Here is a 25,599-nt window from a genome sequence, read left to right on the forward strand (position 1 = left end):
TAATACACACAGCTGGACACTATGACCTGCAAGTCAATCAGGTCACAAGCTAGTGGTTGATAGTGTCAGTAATACACACAGCTGGACACAATGACCTGCAGTCAATCAGGTCACAAGCTAGTGGTTAATAGTGTCAGTAATACACACAGCTGGACACAATGACCTGCAGTCAATCAGGTCACAAGCTAGTGGTTGATAGTGTCAGTAATACACACAGCTGGACACAATGACCTGCAGTCAATCAGGTCACAAGCTAGTGGTTGATAGTGTCAGTAATACTAAAAGCAGGACACAATGACCTGCAAGTCAATCAGGTCACAAGCTAGTGGTTGATAGTGTCAGTAATACACACAGCTGGACACAATGACCTGCCATCAGTCAGGTCACAAGCTAGTGGTTGACAGTGTGGGCAAGATGTGTAAAACACAATGACTACAGAAGAGTCAGGTGAACTTGGTTGATCCACACACATACAAACATACAGAGAATCAAACCAACACACGTACCAGTGAGCTACACTTCTCAATTTGCTCATGGAACATCTCCATTACACAAACCTTATCCAGCCTTTATCACATTAAGAGCACTTTACTCTTCTGTTGGAAGGTAATGACTCCCCAACGACGATCAATGTCTTGTTAGTTTACCATCTTGTTGGCAAAACTTCAAAGAATACCTCCATTACAAGAGTTCATTGATTTTCCTCAGTGACTTTTACTTGTTGACAGAACTGTTGAATCAAAAACTGTAACGGTACTGATGATTAAAAAACATCACAAGTTAATACATACATTCTCGGGGGTCTCGAGGGGGACATGACTAATGTCCCCTCCCTGTTAGTCAGTTCTAGAGGGACTGGTGGACAACAAATTGTGATTGGTCAAATTCAAGCACATGACCGAAGGTCGCCAATCAACTTACAGCAATGGATACCATCTTCATGAATAATTAATCTAATTCTTATTCTGATCGTTTTAAGCAGGAAATCGCAACCTACATTATAAATATGGATCGTGTCCAAGCCAAGAATAAATACCGAGATGTTGTTTGACTTGCATCACAAGCGCTCGCACGAAAAGATGGAAATAATAACTTAGATGTACGCTAGACAACTTTTAGATGTATTTTTGTTGATTTTATATAATTTTACATAATTTATTTAAAGATTTGCTTGCAACATCTTTATCTTGGTCTTTGACATGTTTGATATGGACCCATTGTCAAATCATGTGTCAAATCTTTCGATAAAATATGATAAATTTACATGAAATACGTATTTCAGACATTGTGACAAGTGAAAGATTTAATAAATGAATGGTGAGTGAGCTGGTTTTATGCCACTTTAATCAATATTCCAGCAATATCACAGAAGAGGACACAAGAAATTGAACCCGGGCAGTTGGCATGACAAGCAAACGCTTTAACCACCAGACTACCCCACCTGCCCTCTTACAGTTTGAAAGGGAAGTGTGACTTTCTTCAGACCCAAATACATGTCCATGGTTTTACCTTGACCTACAAAACTAGGGGTCAAGGGACCCCCAAATCTAATTTCAAGGGTCCTTACAGAAAATATGGGGGTCCTGTAAAGTAATGATAGAGTGTAGTGTACTGTACCGTAAGATTGGATAATTACTTTAATGACAGAAACTTAATATTTTTTGTCAAGGTGAGGTGAAATGGGGTTTAAAGTCACATCCAAGATTATTGCACTTAGATAGCGACATACATGCACGTTTTTGTGTTTCTGTGCCGAATGCCAGGCAGGGTAACAACAAGTACCATCTTTTAACAACTTTTGATAAAATGATGCCAGGGACTAAACCCGGACCTTCCGCTTTCTGAGCAGACGCTCTGCCACTAGAACACGGTACAATGAAGCATATTGTTGAGCATCCCTCGGGATATATGTGTACTGAATGACATTTTTGACTCACATACAACCCTGCACGTCAATACATGAAAACCTAGTTGGTTGGACAAGGTGTCTGTTGTGAACACAATACAAGCTAGACTGATCATTCTGTAAAGCCATATGATTAATATCATCATGATTATAAAAAAAATTGCAGTTATCAATAAATCTATATTACCACCACTTCTTTCATATATTACATCAAAGTGGTAGTGATAACAGAACTGTGACAGCTGTCCCACCACCCCCACACGCTGCCCGTCTGCCCACACACGCTGCCCGTCCGCCCCTACACATTGCCCGTCTGCCCACACAAGTTGCCCGTCCACCACCCCACGTTGTCCGTCTGCCCCTACACGCTGCCCGTCTTCCCCAATACGCTGCCCGTCTGCCCCCACACGTTGTCCGTCTGCCCCCACACGTTGCCCGTCCACCCCCACACGTTGTCTGTACACCCCAACACGTTGTCCGTCTGCCCCCACACGATGCCCGTCCACCCCCATACGCTGCCTGTCGGCCCCCACACGTTGTCCGTCTGCCCCCACACGTTGTCCGTCCACCCCCACACGTTGCCCGTCCACCCCCACATGTTGTCCGTCCACCCCCACACGTTGCCCGTCCACCCCCACATGTTGTCCGTCCACCCCCACACGTTGCCCGTCCGCCCCCACACGTTGCCCGTCTGCCCCCACACGTTGCCCGTCCACCCCCACACGTTGTCCGTCTGCCCCCACACGCTGCCCGTCTGCCCCGACACGCTGCTCATCCGCTCCAACACGATGCCCGTCCACCCCCATACGCTGCTCATCCGCCCCCACACGTTGCCCGTCCGCAAACACACGCTGCCCGTCTGCACCCACACATTACCCGTCTGCCCCCACACGCTGCTCATCCGCCCCCCACACGCTGCTCATCCGCCCCCACACGCTGCTCGTCCGCCCCACGTTGCCCGTCCGCCCCCATACGTTGCCCGTCTGGCCCCACACATTGCCCGTCCACCCCCACACGTTGCACACACAACAGTATCACCAGTCAAATCTACATTACCACAGCTGCTTTCAAAGAATCAATTTATGTCATTCTTCAAAGAGAAATCCTAAATGCCAAGGCTTCAATTACCTAATTAAAACACAAATTGTGTGAAGTGCTGACATTATGACAAACGGAACAATACACCTTAAATGGACCAATTTCTGGTGTCTGATGATGTGATATTGCTGGAATATAGCTAAAAGCTGCAAAACCAAACTCACTCATTTACTTGAGTGAGTGAGTTTGGTTTTACGCCGCTTTTAGCAATATTCCAGCAATATCACGGCGGGGGACACCACAAATGGGCTTCACACATTGTACCCATGTCGGGAATCTAACCCGGGTCTTCGGCGTGGCGAGCGAACGCTTAAACCACTAGGCTACCCGACCCCCCCTCATTTACTTGAAATGTCTTGACTACCTCAACATACAGATTCTCCTGCAATAGGAGACAACACACGGGGGAGTAGGGTAGCCTTGTCGTACAAGCGTTTGATCATCATGCCAGAGCCTTGGTTCGATTCCCCACATGGGTACAATGTGTGAAACCCATATTTGGTGTCGCCTGCTGTGATATTAAAAGGAATATTTTGCTTGAAACAGTGTAAAACTCACTCACATGCTCTAAAATGCATCTGTGCAGATTCTCCTGCAACAAGGGGGAGCACTCTGATATTACTCGACATGCAGCCAAATATAAACAGAGCCTAAATTTTACAAAAGGATACACAAATCAGGCTTTCTAATTGTATTTGTTGGTACTTACTATATCAATCCTTGGGCCCCTAGTCCACTAAAGCTCTCCAATATGCCAGAAACCTATGACTGTAGGTTTGAATCCTGATTCGCCCTTATTATATTTCTAGGTGTGCCAGCACCATACCTGTGCTCATGAGTTTCACCAAAGTGGTAAACGTCTGAGACCTGCATCTTTCCTCTCAAATCAAGCTGACATACATCAATGCCCCTATGAAGATCCGGGTTTGAATTAGTGTTCAGCAATGAACTGTTACTGCCTTTTCACAGGCAAGTTCAATCACCCAGCATCTTTTACAAGCGGGTTGTCCTTCCATGGGCAACACTGTATGCTGGTACAAACAATACACTACAGTGATAACTACCGTATTCGACGTAATAAGAGCCCCGCCCTAATAAGCGCCCACAGCGATATTTGCTAATATATTGGCTTGTGAAAAATCCCAATTAGCACCCCTTCAAATTGATCAATGTACACAAGACTTATTCACTCGCGTATAATACACACTCGAGTGTTATAACACCCTTAATTATGGGCAATTAAATTCTGGAAAAATATATCTGTCGTATATAAACATTTCAGGCTGTCAGCATAAACCACGAAATTTATCTTTCAACTGTTTTTTTCACCAAAATAATATTTAAAAAAAAGCCCCCTATTTCTAATTTTGAGAGCGCCCTATGCCCTTATTACGTCGAAAACGGTATGTGTAATACTGTCATAAAGTTTCACCTCCTATTTCATTGCATCAGTAGTGGACCAACAGGCCTCAGCAGAATCACTAGTCCCAAAACTCATCTTTCCAAGGTCAGATGAATTCAGTTTCTTGTCTTACAGGTTATTTTGGTAAAGGGGCGGCAGGGTAGCCGAGTGGTTATAACGTTTGCTTGCAACCCAAAACCCAGGTTCTATTCCCAACATGGGTACGATGTGTGAAGCCCATTTCCGGTGTCTCCTGCCGTGATATTGCTGGAATGTTGCTAGAAGTGACGTAAAACAATATTCACTCACTCTCAATTTCTTGTCATTGGGTAGAGGTAGGACAAATTATTAAAATAATAAATGTTGTCCTGGCTGTTGTATGTGACAGTGAGTTTTGTTTACGTTGCTGAGAAAAGTATTTATCACAGCATCATTGTTTGTTTGTTTGTTTGTTGTTGTTGAACACCACACTGAGCAATATTCAAACAGTATGACACGGTCTGTAAATAGATCAGACAATCTAGTGATTTACATCTAGTGATATAGCAAATAGGATAATAGCAATCTGCACTTCATTGTCCTAAATGCAAAAAGGATTTTGATAAATATTAGTCAACAAAGGCAACATACTGAGTGAATCTAATTCACTGTCATCATCAATTTGGAACCTCTTTCAACAAACTAAGACAAAATTGTTATGGATGAGCAACTTCTTTATTACAATTGGGCGACGTTTCGGTTTTAGAATCTACATCGAAACGTCGCCCAATTGTAATAAAGAAGTTGCTCATCCATAACAATTTTGTCTTAGTTACCATTCCAACTTCTAAATGCCACTCAAAGAACTCTTACAACAAAGTTCAAGGTCAAGCCAATCAACATTCCAGCAGGTTCATGGCTTCCGAATCCTGCACAGACCTTGTTATGCATCTGAAGGAAAAATATTTGCCACTTCAATAACATGTTTACTCATGAAGCCTGACAACCACTAAAAGAAATGTCAGTGTGTTACATAAGCCTCCATCCCCCTGCCTTCAATTGATTGTCTCCACACCTCCATTATGGGGCTTCCTGACTCGGCTAATCAGACTTGACAGGGATTTGTCTGTCCACTGATTGTGTTCTGGAGCACGTGGCAGGATATTAGCTGTCAACTCAAAACAGTAACTTCCTGTTTGTCGGCTTAACACTGACACCTCGTTAATGTTAAGCTGACTGGATTCACCCCTGGTTTAAATGGCAGAACCTAGATTTCACAGAGGACTTATTTGAATCAGATTAAAATCAGAGATGGTCATGTTAATTTGATGATTATTTGTAAAGACATCTGCATAATTAACGAAGAGTTAAAAGACGAGGGGAACAGAGGTGGCACACTTGTCCAAGGCACAGATCTCTGCTTGAAGGTTTCCAGATTTGCCATGGTTATGTCTCCAGTAGGGCTGGGTAACTCTGGTTCTTGTGTCAGGTAGGTTCTGAGGACACGGGTAACCAGGGGACAACCCGGATCCATGGTTAGTCTCGTGATATGTTGTTAAATGACAATAACAATAAAATTAGATTGTTAAATTACAATTTGTTAATGTTCAGGACTACAACCATGAACCTGCTTCACCAGATGGGAATCAAATCCAGACCATGTCAATGTTGAACCAGAGCTCTACCCAACTGGCCATCACATTGTCTCAAGTGTCTGTGAAGAATGATGGGAATCAAATCCAGACCATGTCCATATTGAACCAGAGCTCTACCCAACTGGCCATCACATTGTCTCAAGTGTCTGTGAAGGACGATGGGAATCAAATCCAGACCATGTCCATATTGAACCAGAGCTCTACCCAATTGGCCATCACATTGTCTCAAGTGTTTGTGAAGAACGATGGGAATCAAGTCCAGTCCATGTCCATATTGAACCAGAGCTCTACCTAACTGGCCATCACATTGTCTCAAGTGTTTGTGAAGAACGATGGGAATCAAATCCAGACCATGTCCATGTTGAACCAGAGCTCTACCCAACTGGCCATCACATCGCCTCAAGTGTCTGTGAAGGACGATACTGTAATTATCTGCTGTCCCTCACATCATTGTGTCACGCCATGTCTGCTGATAAATGAAGACACCCAAAGCGTCTTACTTCACATTCATTTCAGCCCAAACCTGTCATCCTGCTGTACTGCAATCTTAAAAGTCTTCCAATCACTTTTCTTGCCCAACCCTTATATCAGCATGTTGACATTTACAAAGAAAATAAGATTTTTTCATGCACGAAAATATCTCCTGTTCGTAAATGTCAGGGCATATTTGTATTCCATGCATGATATTGCAGGAACTAAGACGTCAACTCCATAAAACTTCTCTGTAATTTCATTTTCCCCCAAATGTCGAACAAGCACTGGATTAGCTTTCTTAACACATCTCATAACACATCAGTTTTTCTAGGTGATTAGTTGAATTTAGTCTTCCGACAGTGATTCCAAGCCAAGATAAGGTACTCATTACTGTAAAAATTCAGAGATAAATCTTATTATTATATAATACAAAGTTTTTCTTCATACTCATTGGCCTAGAAGGGGTCACATGTCCTTCGACAGAAACATATATTGACTCCGAGTCTGGCTTGATAACGACTTGTGTAATAAAAATAGAAGGGGAATTACCCACAAGGTTTCCCTAAATCTAAGCCAAATGTCTCCGTTTATTGGGACCTCTAAATGTTATATGGGCTACATGTTGAATATTGCTGAAATATTGCTGTGATACTGCAGAGATATTGCTGAGGTGCTGCTGTGATATTGCTGAGGTGCTGCTGTGATATTGCTGAAACATTGCTGTGATATTGCTGAAATACTGCTGTGATATTCAGATATAGCTGCAATATTGCTGTGATATTTGGATATTGCTAAAATATTGCTGAAGTGCTGCTGTAATATTGCTGAAACATTGCTGTGATATTGCTGAAACACTGCTGTGATATTCAGATATAGCTGCAATATTGCTGTGATATTTGGATATTGCTAAAATATTGCTGAAGTGCTGCTGTGATATTGCTGAAACATTGCTGTGATATTTAGATGTTCCTGAAATATTGCTGAGGTGCTGTTGCGATATTGCTGAAATATTGCTGTGATACTGCAGAGATATTACTGAGGTGCTCCTGCGATATTGCCGAAATATTGCCATGATATCGCTGAAACATTGCGATATTGCTGTGATATATGGATATTGATGAAATATTGCTGAAATGTTGGTGTGATATTTCTCCGATATTGCTATGATATATAGATATAGCTGAAATATTGCTGAGATGCTGATGTGATATTGCTGAAACATTGCTGTGATATAGCTGGGATATTGCTTTCAGCTGTAATAAACAACACTCACATCCAGTAACCTGAACTTGCCAATATTAGTTCTGTAAAATGAGTGCATGCATGTTGATTTAGGCAAGATCAACAATCACTAAAATTGCCTGTTCACAATCTTTGGAAGGAAGAGCAATGAAATTCAATTAGATACACTGCTTAACACACCTAACTGGACTGAGGTTTGCACAAAGTAATTAGTTTCTGATCCAGGGGCTTCCATTAAAACTAAAATTGAAAGGAAATCAGTGTTTAATTAAATTCTTTATGCATCGTCAGTGAAGATCTGGGTGGCTAGAATGTCCAAGATTTTTGTAAATCATGCAGGGAGCTGTATCACGTCATTGATTTTACATTAGTTTAGAATGCACTTGGCCGTGATATATGTGACAGGCACTTGCGACAAGTTCTATTATAACACGATGACACAAGATTCTGTTTTACAGCAACTTTTAAAGAAAGTTGTACAGGCTGACTCCATTATACAGGAAGTTGCACAGTAAACTAATATGATTGGGGAGTTCCAAATGCAAAGTAATAAAGCAGCGCTATTTTCTTGTGTGGATATTTGTACATCCTTTTGTTTCTGGAGTCATGGCGTCTTCATTCAAAAGGGTGAACATTCGAGTTCTTTGTGGGTTACCTTGTACAAGGACCAAACTTTCCAAATCGAGTTGATAAACAAATGAAGCTGATTCACATTAGAAAGCTAACCTATGATTGGATTAAGAGTGAATGAGAATGATTTAACGCTGTTTTTAGCAATATTCCAACAATATCACGGCAGGGGACACCAAAAATGATATTCACACATTGTACCTATGTCGGGAATCGAATCTGGGTCTTCGGTGTGACGAGCGAATACTTTAAGCACTAGGCTAACTGACTGCCCTGATTGGATTGAGAACCAAGGTACTCTTCACAAACATGGGTGGTCAAAGCTGGCTCAACGTTCGCCTGACGATACCCCCAATGTGAGTGAGTGAGTGAGTGACTTTATAAACACTGCAGTCGGCAGTATTTCAGCAATATCTCAAAATCCTATAATATAATCTAGTCCAGACAGGAAAACCAGTGGTTGACAGCATGAGCAACCATTCTTGCACAATCACAACCTTTTTTTTTTTTCACACACTGTAACCACCCAATCATTATTTCTGTTTCTGGCAACTAGCATGTGATACTAGAAACCCACTGTCAGGGGAGACATTTTGTGAGTAGAACTTCACCATGTTCTTTTTTTGTTGTTTAACGCCACACTCAGCAACATTCTAGCTATATGACAGCAGTATGTAAATAATCGGGTCTGGACCAGACAATCCAGTGATTGACATCATGAGCATCGATGACATGCATCAACCAAGTCAGCGAGCCTGACCACCCGATCCCATTAGTCGCCTCTTACGACAAGCATAATTGCAATTTACGGCAAGCATGGGTTGCTGAAGACCTATTCTACCCCGGAATCTTCCCAGGTCCTTCACCATGGTGACCAGAATCAGAGTTCTGAATTAAAGCAATAATGGTCCTTACACCATAACATTTATATTAGTATTCATTCAATTCTTTATTCATTTCACACTGTAGTCCATCAGGTCATTGTACATTTGGTAGTCAGGTCCACAATGGACATTAAAGAGCTTCTTACATTCATGGCATGGAATACATTATGAAAAGTGTTTCATGCTTTCAGCATGGCAAATGACAACAACATTTTGCACTTATTCAATGCAGGATGGATATAATATTGTCCTGGATGTCTGAGATTGTGATTAATTTTACAAATTAACAGATTATGGTATTTGATTTTGGTAAGACGAATGTTACAGAGGTCTTTGGTCTCTTGGGACATTGTGATATGTACCCACTTCAATATGGATTGTAAGAAAACTACAACGATAAACCATGAAATTTATGATCTTTCAACTCTGTTGTTTTTCACCAAAATAATATTCTATTAAGAGCCCCCTATTTCTTATTTTGAGAGCGCCCAGGACGCTTATTATGTCGTAAACGGTAAATAGTTTTTGATAAGAAATTGATTGGTTTTCCCCCAAACAGCTGAAAACAAATTTATATCAGGAATTTTTAACTTTGGATACCCAATTAATCTTGCCAAGCACAGCTTCTTTAAACAACGGATTATCAATCTTTCTTGGATAACGACTATTAGGCAGAGATACAAACCAACACCAATAAGTAATACAACGCTTATATGCCGAAATGTGACAAGGGTCTGTAGCTCACTTGGTTTTCCTGAATATTTGGAATATTAGAATCTACAGGTCATACAGGGACCCAAATTAACATGACTCAGCTAGTCACAGACTAGTAATGTTTGAAGAAGGACGAGTAACATTTCCATGTGGACTGACAATAATATTAATTCGTGTAAGAAAAATGCATAATGTCTGAAAGCGCACATAAAATCTCCAAATCATCATCATATCAACTCGTGAAAATATAAATTAATTCCTTCAAATGTTGTAAGACTGGGTGAGTGAGTTGGGTTAACGCCACTTTTAACAGTATTCCAGTCCTATTGCGGCGTGTCAGCTTAATGTGGGAGGAAAGCCCAAAGTGATGCAGGTCTCAGACGTTTACCACTTCAGTGAACCCACATGCACGGGTATGGTGCTGACAAACCTAGAAACATAATCAGGGGGAACCGGGATTCGAACCCACAATCATAGGTTTCTGGCGTGCCCAAGGGACGCAATTCTGCACAGCAAATTGCGGCGCCTTAGACGACTGGGCAACCCGTGCCCCCAAATGTTGTAAGAGAAGGGATAACAAGAAAATGCAAAAACGCATTGAAGGAATTTTACATATATTTGGCTTGAGCTGTCGTGCCTTAATGAAAGAAGTTCCTTCACCAACACTACCATGTACTTCCTGCTAACCATGCTATAACTCACCTGTGATAAGTGCTACAACAACTATCAGTATTATTCCCAGTCCAAAGCCAGCCTGTCGCAGTGCAAACGGCATCCCTGAAAGGTCACAATCACCATTATGAACAACGGCAAAACATGGAGCATATCGGTTGTCTTCACAAATGTTTTCAAACTTATACATATGACAAATTGATAAAATTATTTAAATATTGCCTGACTTAGTTTTGATCAAACAAATTCAAATAAAATTCAATGTTGATGTTACTATTTTGTCAAATTTCACTCAAGATTGCAAGCTACATGCATTGACTCAAATTCTCATACACTGTCATACAAAATGTCAGGCGATCAAGATCACGATGAATTAATAATGTAGTTATGACAAGATAATACTCATATCAAGAATACAGTATTTGTGTTTGTGTATATTCCAGCTATATGATGGATTTGTTTAAATAATCGTGTCTTGAACAGACAATCTAGTGATTTACATCATGATCAATCCATGCAATTGGGATATGATGACAAGCATCAACTAAGTCAGTGAGCCTGACCACCTGATCCTGTTTGTCGCCTTTTATGACAAGCATTGGCTGCTGAAGACGAATTGTCTTATCCTGGATCAAGCTCTAACATGTTGGTGTCAAAATATGTCACTGATCTTTCTGTATTTTCGATGAATGTGTAAATGTAGATATTCTTGGATTGGGATTAAAGGTCATTTTCAAATTTCGCTGTATCCCTGAACTATTAACGTCTTCCAAGGTCAAATCAAGTTTTTTGGGCTCTGTGTCTGACTTCTACAGACAGTAGGGAGGACCTACCAATAATCCCGGAGCCGATGATGGAGTTGATGAAGTTGAAGCTGGTCATGGGGATGTTGCTCCGGGGCTTGCCATCATCCTTCTCCTCCACCAGCTGACGAGTGTCGCTCACGCTGCTCGTTTCGGAAAAGTCCGACACCGTCTGTAAGGAGAGCGAATAGTTCAGGAAGATCATGATAAACTGTATCAAAGATACAAAATCTGCTGAAACTCGATTGCAGTTACCATGCAAAATAACATCAGAACTCCTCTTACAAATACACCTTCAACACAAATACACCACAATACTGAAATAAGAACACAGCTATCTTGTTCGTTTGTTGTTCAATGCTTCAAATCACAGGATTCCAGGCACACAAACGTCACCTGTAAATCAAGAAATGGATCAAATATGATTGATATCACAAGCAATAGTTCATGCTGTCAGAATATGATGACACACAGACGACCAAGTCATCGAGTCTGACCATCTGATCCATTGAGTCGCCTTGTTCTGAAAATAATAACCCAGCATTGCCTCCGGTGTCCAATTCTCTTTAACATACCTAGTGTTAGCACAGAAACCCAACTACTCAGTGTATTTGATCAGTCCATCAGTAAGATCAATATAGTTGTTGAGACTCGGTACTGTGGTGAAATTCAGAAACATGGTTCTGGCACAGGTAAATCAATGATCATAACTAGTCAGACCCTGAGATTAAAACTCCAAAGTTTGTATGTTGTTGTAACATTCCATCCATATCATGGCAGTCTAGACCACACAAACCAGTCATTGATATAATGAGCAAAAGTCCATTAAGTTGCCCCTTACATCAAGGTGAACCATGTGCTTTTCAGGATTTAGTTTGTTTGTCTCTTGTTTAACACCCGCACAAAGCAAAATCCAACTATATGTAAATAACAGAACCAGACAATACAGTGATTGACACCATGGGCATCAATCTAAGCTCTTAGAATATGATGCATCAACCAGTACGATGTGCACCTGACACCCCATTCCTATAAGTCACCTCTTACTACAATGAGTGAGTATGATTTTTAGCAATATTCAGCAATATCACAGCAATGGACACTAGAAATCGGCCTCACACACTGTACCCATGGGGGGATTTGAACCTGGGCCTTCGGCGTGACGAGCAAACGCATTAATCACTAGGCTACCCTGTCGTTCCCCTCTTATAATAAGCATGGGTTACTGAAGACCAATTCTAACCTGGATCTTCACAGGGTACATTTCAAGTGGTAAACTTGTGTTAGATTATGGTATAGTTTGACAGCTTTCCCAGCCCTTAAAGGCTGACCATTTGATACTCCGGGGTGGAGTCTGGGATTTCATAGAAAAAATACATTGTTCCTGAATATTCTTGAAAAAAATAATAATGCTTCATGTTGCAATACGTTTTCCGGACAAAATTGTTATTGCTGAAACTGTTCATTAAAAACATATCTGGTTTTGGAGCTGTAGCTGAAAAAATATCTGGTCTCAACATAAAATCCCAGGCCCCCCACAAGAATATTAAATGGTCGGCCCCTTAGGACAATGAAATTTTTTTGGGATTCAAACCCACATGCATGCAACCAGTAGATCCTGGCAAGCACAAGGGACACAACTCTCCACAACTAGATCATATCTATGTGTTGCAATCCCATCTCAATCTTTACACCCCTGCACTAAGTTTCGAAAATAACAGATGTATCAGTGAGTGAGTGAGTATGGTTTTACGCCGCTTTTAGCAATAATCCAGCAATATCACAGCTGGGGACACCAGAAATGGGCTCCACACATTGTACCAATGTTGGGAATCGAACCTGGGTCTTTGGTGTGACGGGTGAACGCTTTAACCACTAGGCTACCCGACCACCCCAACAGATGTATCAACCAGAACCAGTAGATCCTGGCAGGCACAAGGGACACAACTCTGTACATCCAGCTTAGGCCTATGTGTTGCAGTCCCATAACAATCCTAACACTCCTGCAATAAGTTACATAAAATATGGTGCTCAGCAGTTGTTTACACCGTAATACTTCAGTCAAACTTATGACAGGCACTGGAAGCTTGTATCACGGCAACTTAAAAGCTAACATGAGGTGGGCAGCCTCAAAGAAAACTAAGCAAGCCTTGCAAAGGTTTTGTTTTACACAGCACATTACAACTATGACCTCATATCACTCAATGAGACGAAAAAAAATCACGTGACAGTCACATATGGAAAAGCGCCAAATAGCTCTATGTTGTCCTCAAAACTTGAAATACATATTCTTAGTAGATTTCTATCATATTTTCTGTCGAAATGTATTGTAACACATCCTTTAAATATTGCAGTAACTGCAACCTTGATTTTGTAGCCTATACACAAAAATATTATTATTTGAACATGCCTACGGTCAATGACTGTAAAAGAAATACTATTCTAAAACTATTGGCTTCCACGGTGATGCAGCTGTCAAATTGGCTGTAACAATCAGAAGGGGTTTATTGTGATTTGATACGTCTGATTGACCAATCAAAATTGAATATTTTCGAAATTCATGGTAGAATAAGTATTTAACAACATTCAAAGCAGAATATTTATTCATAGCAATTCTTAACAAGTTTCATCATTAACCGACATGGTTGCTACAAATCTTCTTCAGTGACCACAATTTAACAAACCCCTTTCATTTGTCAGCATATTCAAATCCCCTTCCTTGTAAACAGAACGCATGCATTCTCTAAATTATCTGACATACTGTATTCGACGTAATAGGCATCCAGAACGCTCTCAAAATTAGAAATATGGGGGCTCTCATTAGAATATTATTTTGGTGAAAAAAAACAGAATTGAAAGATAAATTACGTGGTTTATGCTGACAGCCTGAAATGTCTATATACGACAGATATTTTTTTCCAGAAATTAATTGCCCATAATTAAGGGTGCACATAACACACAAGTGCGTATTATACACGAATAAATAAGTCTTGTGTACATTGATCAATCGGAAGGGGTGCTAATTGGGATTGTTCACTAGCCAATATATTAGCAAATATCGCCGTGGGCACTTATTAGAGCAGGGCGCTTATTACGTCGAATACGGTAATTGTTACTTATTTCTAAATATTTCAATGCATAAAACAATTAAAAATGGAAAAAATAAAAATCTGCCATTCAAACAAAAGTTATTTCAACAAAAGTTTCATGACCGTCTGCTCTGAATGCACCCACAAACTTCAAGTGGTGACATATCAGATCGAGTATCAGGATTAAATGTGTCGGATATATTGCGATATATAAATAAATTGGCCTATGGCCTATTTGCAGTGTTTCCTTCTATACTGACAGCATGGTAAAGATGTGCTGGAGTTTAGTAGTTGATTGATATGATACACTACAGATCAGTTCGTAACCAAAGACAGATCCTGACATCAAATTTTAAGTTACATATATCACCAAAATAAAGTTCTCGTCAATACGAACAGAACAGATTGTGATAAACAGGTCCTCCGAGACATGATAAAATCCCCACTTACCTCCAACATAATTAGCGACATAGCTTTACGTGTAACGTCCACAATTCCTGCACGCTCCCTGACTTAAACAATCCTTGTGGAAACTGCACATTCAGCATTAAATTAAGATAACTTTCTGGGCAACAGTTGGATCTACAATTCTGTATGACAAGGACGAGGCTGGCACCGACATTCAGACATAATGCTGTTCATTCAATCATCCCAGAAATCGGACACTAATTTTCTGCCTGAATAAGACTAGATGCTCATCTTCATCACTGAAAAAATCCATTGCAAGCAAGGAATCATTTGAGAGTAGCCCCTGCACAACTACATCGTATCTCTATACTACTTGATCAAGTTAAAAGAATTTTAACTTTATAACTCGAGATATTATCCGAACGAGCCACGGAGCTTGGACAATACATATTCCACATCCAAGAATTGTGAACCTCACATTCTTCAAGCCTCTATTGTCATCATAAGGAACTAGTTTGAATATTCAAAGACATCTTCCAGGCAGCCGCTGACGCTGTGTTTCATCCCAAGTCTGGCACTGGTCACAGCATTATGTAGGTACTATGGAGCTATGGCTGGCCGGTAATTGATAATGTCTAAGATTCATGACTGGGGTTCATCATCACTTTATTTTAGAATTGGTTCTCCGCAAACACGGAGACGTCTTGATGTAAGTCTGTTGAGGTTTAATGTCCTCCTGATTGAAATTCAGCTTGGTTTACATGTCTGCGCCTCTTCCCATTAATTTCTGTCCATGAGATGCTTGTTTATTTAATTAAGGAGCAGATACAAAAACATTCACTTTGACATATATTCATTGTCCCCAACATCACGTCACTTCTTTGAGAGATTTTTCTAAGAGACACAGAGCTCCAGATAAGCTTTTGGTGTTGTGCGTATTTTACCCATGCATTTTAAAATCATTGGGTATCAGAAATTCTATCTTGGAATTCAAATTTCTGTTACCCACTAGTTTTTACACATGTGGCTATTTAAGTTAAATATTTAAAAACACTATTCATCTAGTCCCTGCAAACTGGTGTCGTGTGGGTTCGAGAGCTTTATAGGACTCAAAAATACCATGATACTTCCACAAGAAAGTGTGATGGCAAATGATCATGATGTAACTGTCATCATGGAGTTTGGCAAGGTTGACGGAATGCCCGTTTATAATTTCCAAATAAGTTGCTGATTTGCTAAACGAATACGGAGGGTTACTTCACAATATTTAGATGATACGCACAAGTTTTATTTCTGTAGCGTATCTGTAATGTTCGTTGCGTATTTGATACGCTCGGATATTATTTTACTGCGTATTTCTGCATTTCTGATGCGTATTTTATGCAGATACGCAGCTTATCTGGAGCTCTAGAGACAGCATATTTTGGTCACTGCCACAAATTTATTTTCTGTGGAAGCAGGACAACTAGAAAAAAACAATTCTTATCAAGAAAATCCTAGATACCACCAACCCAGAGTCAAAAACTTTCCTATTTTAGTTGAAAAATTATATATTTTTCTAATTCCCAGATGCATCCTTTTCAATTGAAATCAATTTGCTAAAGATAATGAAAGAGTCTCATATTTCCAAAGCTAATGAACAGTCTTGTTTGAGGATATCACTGACAATAAATGAAATGGGAATGAACGATAAGATGTGCCATGTCAAAACAAGGATATCTGATACATCCACAAAAAGCGTATATGAAAAATTCAACTACCGTATTCACCATAGTAACAGCCCTGGTCGACAAAGTGGACGCTATATTGAAAACATACACAATGCGTTAAATTTGTCTTAAGAAATTAATTTAGCTAAACTAAAACGATGATAGCTTCTGTTTCCTGAAAAAAAACCCTGTAATATCCACAAGAAAATACGGACTGTCATGTAAAGTTTCATTCTTAGCGGAGGGTGTTCATAAGGATTACCTACAGGATGATCTGGAAGATGGTCAAGGCATGCTTACTGGAGCAGGGAGCTCAACACGTCAAATGTCTATTTCTTCCCTTGTATTCAGACAATTGATGATGGAATATGTCTCCTAGCCAGACAAGTATCGTCTCATCCTGAATAGCAAGGTGTTTCAGATCGCGATCTTCCTATCAAGATGTGACTATTATTGTGACACAGCGTATCATTACAACCCTAGTAATACAATAAAGTAACACATGAAGTCTCCAAGGCGATGATTGTGTCTGCTCCCTGGTTGAGACGTGTTCCACCGGCATTCTAGGTGCTATTTAGAGGTGAGGTGAAATTGGGTTTAAAGTCGCGTCCAAGATTATTGCACTTATAGCGACGTCTATGCACGTGTGTGTGTATGTGCCTGCTTGTACGAGTTCGGACCGATGCCATTTTAAGTGCTAGCTCACTGAGACATGATTCAGGGCCCCATTCCTCAAAGCGATCTTAGCACTAAGGTGATCTTAAGTCCCATAGTTTAACATAGGCTTACGATCATCGTAGCGCTAAGGTCGCTTTGAGGAATGGGGCCCTGCAGTTTAACATGAATATCCCACTCAGATACAGTATACTGACTCCGAGCCGACCAGTCCTTGATTTAGCCCCTTAATGCCGAGCGCCAAACAGCGTAACAACAAGTACCATCTTTTAACGTCTTTTGGTATGATGCAGCCGGGGATCAAACACCGGAACTTCCACTCTCTGGGCGGACGCTCTACCACTAGACCACAGATGCGGTCCCCAGCTAGTTAGAGATACATCACCAACAGGCCAGAACAGCAACACAAGAAGCTTCCTGCAGAGCCCAAGACAGACTCAACTCTTTGGCTGCTTGAACACAAACGACCTTGACCTCCTGCTCAAGGTCAGATTAACATAATGCGATTTGATATTATTTGTTCCCGAGAATACTGGTAAAAATATTTTTGCTTCTGGTTTTACACGCCAAAACACGGTTGCTGGATGCCTTGAAAAATATGTTTGGGCAAAATAAATAGTTCAGCTCCTCCTTTCAGAGACTTTGTTTCATATTCTCTTCTCTGAAGTCGCTTTCCATGTTTCATATTCTCTTTTCTGAAGTCGCTTTCCATGTTTTATAGTCTCTTCTCTGAAGTCGCTTTCCATGTTTCATAGTCTCTTTTCTGAAGTCGCTTTCCATGTTTTATAGTCTCTTCTCTGAAGTCGCTTTCCATGTTTCATAGTCTCTTTTCTGAAGTCGCTTTCCATGTTTTATAGTCTCTTCTCTAAAGTCGCTTTCCATGTTTCATAGTCTCTTTTCTGAAGTCGCTTTCCATGTTTTATAGTCTCTTCTCTGAAGTCGCTTTCCATGTTTCATAGTCTCTTTTCTGAAGTCGCTTTCCATGTTTTATAGTCTCTTCTCTGAAGTCGCTTTCCATGTTTCATAGTCTCTTTTCTGAAGTCGCTTTCCATGTTTTATAGTCTCTTCTCTAAAGTCGCTTTCCATGTTTCATAGTCTCTTTTCTGAAGTCGCTTTCCATGTTTTATAGTCTCTTCTCTGAAGTCGCTTTCCATGTTTCATATGAAGTACTTCTCAGAGAACCTGGGCACATCTGGTTGACCGTGAAAAGTAGTTACTACTTAGGCATGTGAAAGCAACACTGTGACAGAAACCCAACAATCTCGTCTGATAGAGCTGTAAATAACATCACTAATACCTTAAGCTGCTTAGCCTGGGACGTAAATGTCACCGTCAATCAGGTCCTGCTCACTAAGTCCACTTTCAGGATATACGTACATCTAACATACAAGTAAAAGCTTCACCTTGTATCTGATGAACACAGAAAAATACCCACAAATTTTTTCCATGTTTCGAGAGGGTAAAATGTGTGTGTGTGTGACGACAGAAATATTGTGCAGATGAATAAAATAAATAACAAATAATCAATCTATTTACAATAAAGCCACTGATAAAACTTGCTATGTCAGGTCAGCTTCTTGTTTTTGTGCAGGATTAAAAAGTATGGTTCCAGAATGAAACTGATCAATAATCTTTAATCAACTTCAATTCTGAAGTCAAAAATGCCTTGCTACAATATATACTTCTCACAAAATGTTATAGAACACAACGATTGGAAGGTCGTGATTCCGTGACGGATCAACCAGTACTTTTGGCACTTATGCTTCCATAAACCATACAAATTCAGGCCACGCCCACTGATGGTCTACTGTCTCCTGATTGGTTGACAGTGGAGTAAAACTTTTTGCACTTATGCTTCCATAAACCAAACAAATTCAGGCCACGCCCACTGATGGTCTACTGTCTCCTGATTGGTTGACAGTGGAGTGGGCTGGGTTTGTGTTGTTATTGCACTGAATGATGTCACTGATTTGCATTGTGGTCGACAGTTTTTGGTGAGTTAATTACTAAATAGGCAATCTGTGAATTTTTGATTGTTTACATATATATGATATAAATAATTACTCTTCATGAGGTCAGTATGGGAAAAGAAGGACCTAAGGACCCGACCCCTGCGGTGGTCCCGTCAGACTGCTGAATGGCTGAAGGTGTTGGGTCTGACATTCCTTCTTTTCCCATGTTGACCTCTTAAAGAGCAATCAATCGTTTTGTTACACCAAAATTCACTTAAACGTTTATGAAACATTTAAACCGTCCTCTTTTTCATCACAGTAACTTAGCTGCAAACCATAAAATGTCAGTAACTAGACACTATCTTGTTTTTTAGCAGATGAGTCAATATTCATCACGTGACACATCAATACTGATTATGTGACAAGTTAATATTCCGGTTCAGTGTCAGTCACATGATTTGGGGGTCCGTATTGAAATGCATTGTTTCGTCACATGGTTCGGATTAACCAATGGAATTGCAAGATTCTTAATATAGATATAAGAATTATAAGAAATGACTTCAATATGTTTTTTCGTTGATGGCGTCATAAATGTATAACTCCAAAACACAAAAAATATTGAAAAATCTTAAAGAACTATAGCCATACGAACAATGTGGATGTTCTTTCAATTCTTTGAGTAGTATGCACAGTTCAAAATTAAACCTCCAAACAATTGTGAAAAGAAATCATAAACAGTCACTGATAGATTTATTGATGCAAAGCCCTGGAAATAACTTAGTGATACAATACCACAACTGAGTCAAACTGTAATGAACAATCAATAGATGTTCAAGCATTTTTGTAGATCTGCGGCATTATACTGAATTGGAAAGTGCCCCATTGAGAGATGATTGTTGCAGACATATCTGTGCTACGGCAGGGATAATTGTGACAACATAACTACAAGGAGTGGCCAGTGAGTCGAGCCCATTCATCACAATGTAAGTTTGTTGTTTGTTTGTTGTTTAATGCCGCACCAAGCAATATTCCAACTATATCACAGCGGTCTGTAAATAATTGAGCCTGGACCAGACAATCCAGTGACTGACATCATGAGCATCGACCCAATTGGGGTATGATGAGTGAGTGAGTGAGTGAGTGAGTGAGTGAGTGAGTGAGTTGAGTTTAACGCCACTTTTAACAGTATTCCAGCTATATCGCGGCGTGTCAGCTTAATGTGGGAGGAAAGCCTGAAGTGATGCAGGTCTGAGATGTTTACCACTTCAGTGAAACCCAAGAGCACGGGTATGGTGCTGACAAACCTAGAAACATAATCAGGGCGAACCCGGGATTCAAATCATAGGTTTCTGGCACGTCCAAGGGTGGGGTATGATGACGTGCATCAACCAAGTCAGAGAGCCTGACCACCCAATCCCGTAAATCGCCTCATACGACAAGCATGGGTTGCTGAAGACCCATTCTGTTCAAGGGTGCATCTAATAATTCAAAGAATTTTCATCCAACGTATATTCTAAGAATGAGTTTTCTTCATTTTTAAATTCTAAAAATACACCATCATGATATTTATAATTTCTGTGAGCATGTATTTGATTTCTTAACAATAAACAATGGCCTCATAATAAATAATTCAGACTATTATTAAGTTCTCCCTTCCACATTTATCCAGAGGGCAATATAATGTCAGAAGGCAAGGTTTTGTAGACGAACTGATGTGGTTGAAATGGTGATCTAATAATCACCCCTTATTCTGGTCTAACATGCAAGATTCTGACTTGATTTGATTATGGGAACATCTATATTTGTGTGGTCAGACCACCATGACCTATCAGTGGCACCATTGCCAAACTAGAGGATGGACGTTATTGAGCCGACTTCGCTAACATGATTATTGAATGTGCCAAAATAACACATGAACCTGAACATATTTGATCCAATATTGACTCATGTTTCGAGTTGTCTTTTATTCCTAAAGTAACACTTCATTTCAGAAGAAGTAATATTATTTTAATAATCAATTGAAATGACATCCCATTAATCCTGAATTGCAGATAAGGTCACCACCTAGTCTTCTGCGTTTTATTTAAAGCACCATGTAGCCAAAAGTAGGGGTGGAATTATTCAGAATTTGGTGCATAACAATATTCTGTGTAGCTGATATTCTGTGTCACGTTTGTTTGATTGTTTGTTTGTTGTTTAAAGCCGCACTCACAATATTCCAGCTATATGATGACGGTCTGTAAATAATCGAGTCTGTAAATAATTTAGACCAGACAATCCAGTGACTGATATCATGAACATCGATCCATGCAATTGGGATCGATGACATGCATCAACCAAGACAGCGAGCCTGACTAACCGATCCTGTTTGTCGCCTCTCATGAGGAGGGTATCATATCGGAGAAAAATATCTCCTTCCAAAAATGTGGCAGAAATTCTGCCATCTGAGTTCGACCATCTGCCAGTTGTGAAAATATGGAAGGATACCTTGTTTTCTTCCCCAATCTCATCATGTTACACAAATCACAAGCTGTAATGATTTGTTTGTTTGTTTGTTTAAGGACGCACTCGGCAATATTCCAGCTATGTGATGGCAGTCACATGTAAAATATTGAGTCTGGACCTAACAATCAAGTGATTGACATCATGAGCATCAATCCATGCAATTGGGATACGATGACATGCACCAACCGAGTCAGTGAGCCTGATCACCCGATCCCCTTAGTCACCTCTTACGACAAGCATGAGTTACTGAGCCCAATTCTACCCCGGATCTTTGCAGGTCAGTCCTCAATGGGCTGGTGCTGACCGTGGTGTCTGCCCACGACACTGCAGAAGCAACAAGTCATGACATCAGTCTCAGGTATTTGTCAAATCAACAAACTGTATGTAGCAGTCGCATAATCAGATAACATCCTAACCTTGTCAGGTTGATGAAACTATCCTCTATGGTCATGTGGTCAAGGTGTCTGACCTTGGATCAGAGGGTCCAATGTTCAAATCCCGTCAATTTTATGGATGCTACATTGGCGCCATGAAGGTCTGAGATAGAATTGGTCTCCAGCAACCCATGCTTGTCTCCCAATGAAGACCCGGGGTACAACTGGTCTTCAGCAACCCATACCTGTCTCCGCATGAAGACCCGGGGTACAACTGGTCTTAAGCAACCCATGCTTGTCTCCCAATGAAGACCCGGGGTACAACTGGTCTTCAGCAACCCATACCTGTCTCCCCATGAAGACCCGGGGTACAACTGGTCTCCAGCAACCCATGCTTGTCTCCAAATGAAGACCCGGGGTACAACTGGTCTTCAGCAACCCATGCCTGTCCCCCCATGAAGACCCGGGGTACAACTTGTCTCCAACAACCCATGCCTGTCTCCCCATGAAGACCCGGGGTACAACTGGTCTCCAGCAACCCATGCCTGTCTCACCATGAAGACCCAGGGTACAACTTGTCTCCAGCAACCCATGCATGTCTCCCCATGAAGACCCAGGGTACAACTGGTCTCCAGCAACACATGCCTGTCTCCCCATGAAGACCCGGGGTACAACTGGTCTCCAGCAACCCATGCTTGTCTCCAAATGAAGACCCGGGGTACAACTGGTCTCCAGCAACCCATGCCTGTCTCCCCATGAAGACCCGGGGTACAACTGGTCTCCAGAAACCCATGCCTGTCTCCAAATGAAGACCCGGGGTACAACTGGTCTCCAGCAACCCATGCCTGTCTCCAAATGAAGACCCGGGGTACAACTGGTCTTCAGCAACCCATGCCTGTCTCCCCATGAAGACCCGGGGTACAACTGGTCTCCAGCAACCCATGCCTGTCTCCCCATGAAGACCCGGGGTACAACTGGTCTTCAGCAACCCATGCCTGTCCCCCCATGAAGACCCGGGGTACAACTTGTCTCCAACAACCCATGCCTGTCTCCCCATGAAGACCCGGGGTACAACTTGTCTCCAGCAACCCATGCCTGTCTCCCCATGAAGACCCGGGGTACAATTGGTCTTAAGCAACCCATGCCTGTCTCCCCATGAAGACCCGGGGTACAACTGGTCTTAAGCAACCCATGCTTGTCTCCAAATGAAGACCCGGGGTACAACTGGTCTCCAGCAACCCATGCCTGTCTCCCCATGAAGACCCGGGGTACAACTGGTCTCCAGCAACCCATGCTTGTCTCCAAATGAAGACCCGGGGTACAACTGGTCTCCAGCAACCCATACCTGTCTGCCTATGAAGACCCGGGGTACAACTGGTCTCCAGCAACCCATGCCTGTCTCCAAATGAAGACCTGGGGTACAACTGGTCTCCGGCAACCCATGCCTGTCTCCCCATGAAGACCCGGGGTACAACTGGTCTCCAGCAACCCATGCCTGTCTCTAAATGAAGACCCGGGGTACAACTGGTCTCCAGCAACCCATGCCTGTCTCCCCATGAAGACCCGGGGTACAACTGGTCTTCAGCAACCCATGCCTGTCCCCCCATGAAGACCCGGGGTACAACTTGTCTCCAACAACCCATGCCTGTCTCCCCATGAAGACCCGGGGTACAACTTGTCTCCAGCAACCCATGCCTGTCTCCCCATGAAGACCCGGGGTACAATTGGTCTTAAGCAACCCATGCCTGTCTCCCCATGAAGACCCGGGGTACAACTGGTCTTAAGCAACCCATGCTTGTCTCCAAATGAAGACCCGGGGTACAACTGGTCTCCAGCAACCCATGCCTGTCTCCCCATGAAGACCCGGGGTACAACTGGTCTCCAGCAACCCATGCTTGTCTCCAAATGAAGACCCGGGGTACAACTGGTCTCCAGCAACCCATACCTGTCTGCCTATGAAGACCCGGGGTACAACTGGTCTCCAGCAACCCATGCCTGTCTCCAAATGAAGACCTGGGGTACAACTGGTCTCCGGCAACCCATGCCTGTCTCCCCATGAAGACCCGGGGTACAACTGGTCTCCAGCAACCCATGCCTGTCTCTAAATGAAGACCCGGGGTACAACTGGTCTCCAGCAACCCATGCCTGTCTCCAAATTAAGACCCGGGGTACAACTGGTCTTCAGCAACCAATGCCTGTGTTTCATAGCAGAGTACAGCACTGCAGAAAACCAAGAACCTTCTGCACTTGCAATGTCAATATCTATCTCATTTTCAAATCTGCAGCTGTTAGAGAGTATAAATGCAAGGAAATGTTAACATGAACAGAATTTTTTTCCCTGATTTGTGTTATTAAGCATACAATGTTATATCGATTCAAAATGAAATTTCTGAGCCAAACTCAATAACACTTGGTAATCTGAAAACAAAGAAATAAGAACTAATCATGGCCGCCCACAGCCACTTGACTCTCAAAGCTTCTTCTAAACTGAAACAGAGGATGAACATGCCCTCAATAACCAGCACGTTTCAAGGTCAGCCCTATCAGTTCCTGACTTCAACCTCAAACATTACAAAACACCAGTTCTTTGACAATGACAAATGACTTGAACATTCAATAACTACACAAACAGTTTCTGAATTAGTTTTTAAGCAGCTATCAATTTCATTTGTTACAAAAATTTCCATAAAAAGTAGTAAATTGTCAATTTAAAATGATTAATTGACAAAAGAAATCCACATCAATATAATTTTAAATTAAATTGAAAATGCTTGAAGAATTCGATACCAAGATAATTTCAAGACTCCTATTGTCAATGGCTTCAACCCTTACAAGACTCTGTCGTTGAGTGAGTGAACATTGTATTAAGCTACATTCACTAATATGTCAGCTCTGCGGCTTTTAAATACTAAAGTCTAGACATGGGGCCTGTTCCAAAAAGCTATTTTAGCGCTAGGACAACCATAACACAAACACTGATTTAACATTCTACCACCAAATTGAAGGATGATCTTATATGATTGGTTAATTTTACTCAATCTGGAGTGGGTAATGAGAGAAAAACAACTTCTGATTATAGGGCCTTTTCACGTCTAGTAGGAATAATTTGCATGCGATGACCCTGGCATAATGTAAACATTTACATGTAATCTATTTTCAAGTAAAGCTAAACATTAACTATCTTGAAGACCTCAGGTGAACAGTGACAGGTCAGCTAATACAATTACACCACTAACCTACAGATCAATTGAACCAGTTGAGCTACAGATCAACTGTCCCAGGGCACAGAAACAACAGAACCAGGTGGTCAAGTGTGTGAGTGAGTATGGTTTTACACGCTGATTCACATTAGAAAGCTGACCTATGATTGGATTAAGAGTGAGTGAGAATGGTTTAACGCCACCTTTAGCAATATGCCAGCAATGTCA

At 41.3% G+C, this 25,599-nt stretch overlaps 1 protein-coding gene across 1 annotated transcript in view; it reads right to left on the reverse strand.

The window, feature by feature from the left end:
- Window positions 1–25,599, reverse strand: part of LOC139470120 (putative sodium-coupled neutral amino acid transporter 11) — a 130,955-nt gene that overhangs the window by 45,385 nt on the left and 59,971 nt on the right. The window contains exons 2-3 of the mRNA XM_071252415.1: window positions 11,490–11,631; window positions 10,687–10,761 (exon numbers count right to left, since the gene is read on the reverse strand). Coding sequence (XP_071108516.1) covers window positions 10,687–10,761; window positions 11,490–11,631 — 217 coding nt within the window. The remainder of the gene's footprint in view (window positions 1–10,686; window positions 10,762–11,489; window positions 11,632–25,599) is intronic.

The sequence above is a fragment of the Haliotis cracherodii genome, unplaced genomic scaffold (genome assembly GCF_022045235.1).
Source record: "Haliotis cracherodii isolate W230 unplaced genomic scaffold, xgHalCrac1.p SCAF_20, whole genome shotgun sequence".
Taxonomy (NCBI): domain Eukaryota; kingdom Metazoa; phylum Mollusca; class Gastropoda; order Lepetellida; family Haliotidae; genus Haliotis; species Haliotis cracherodii.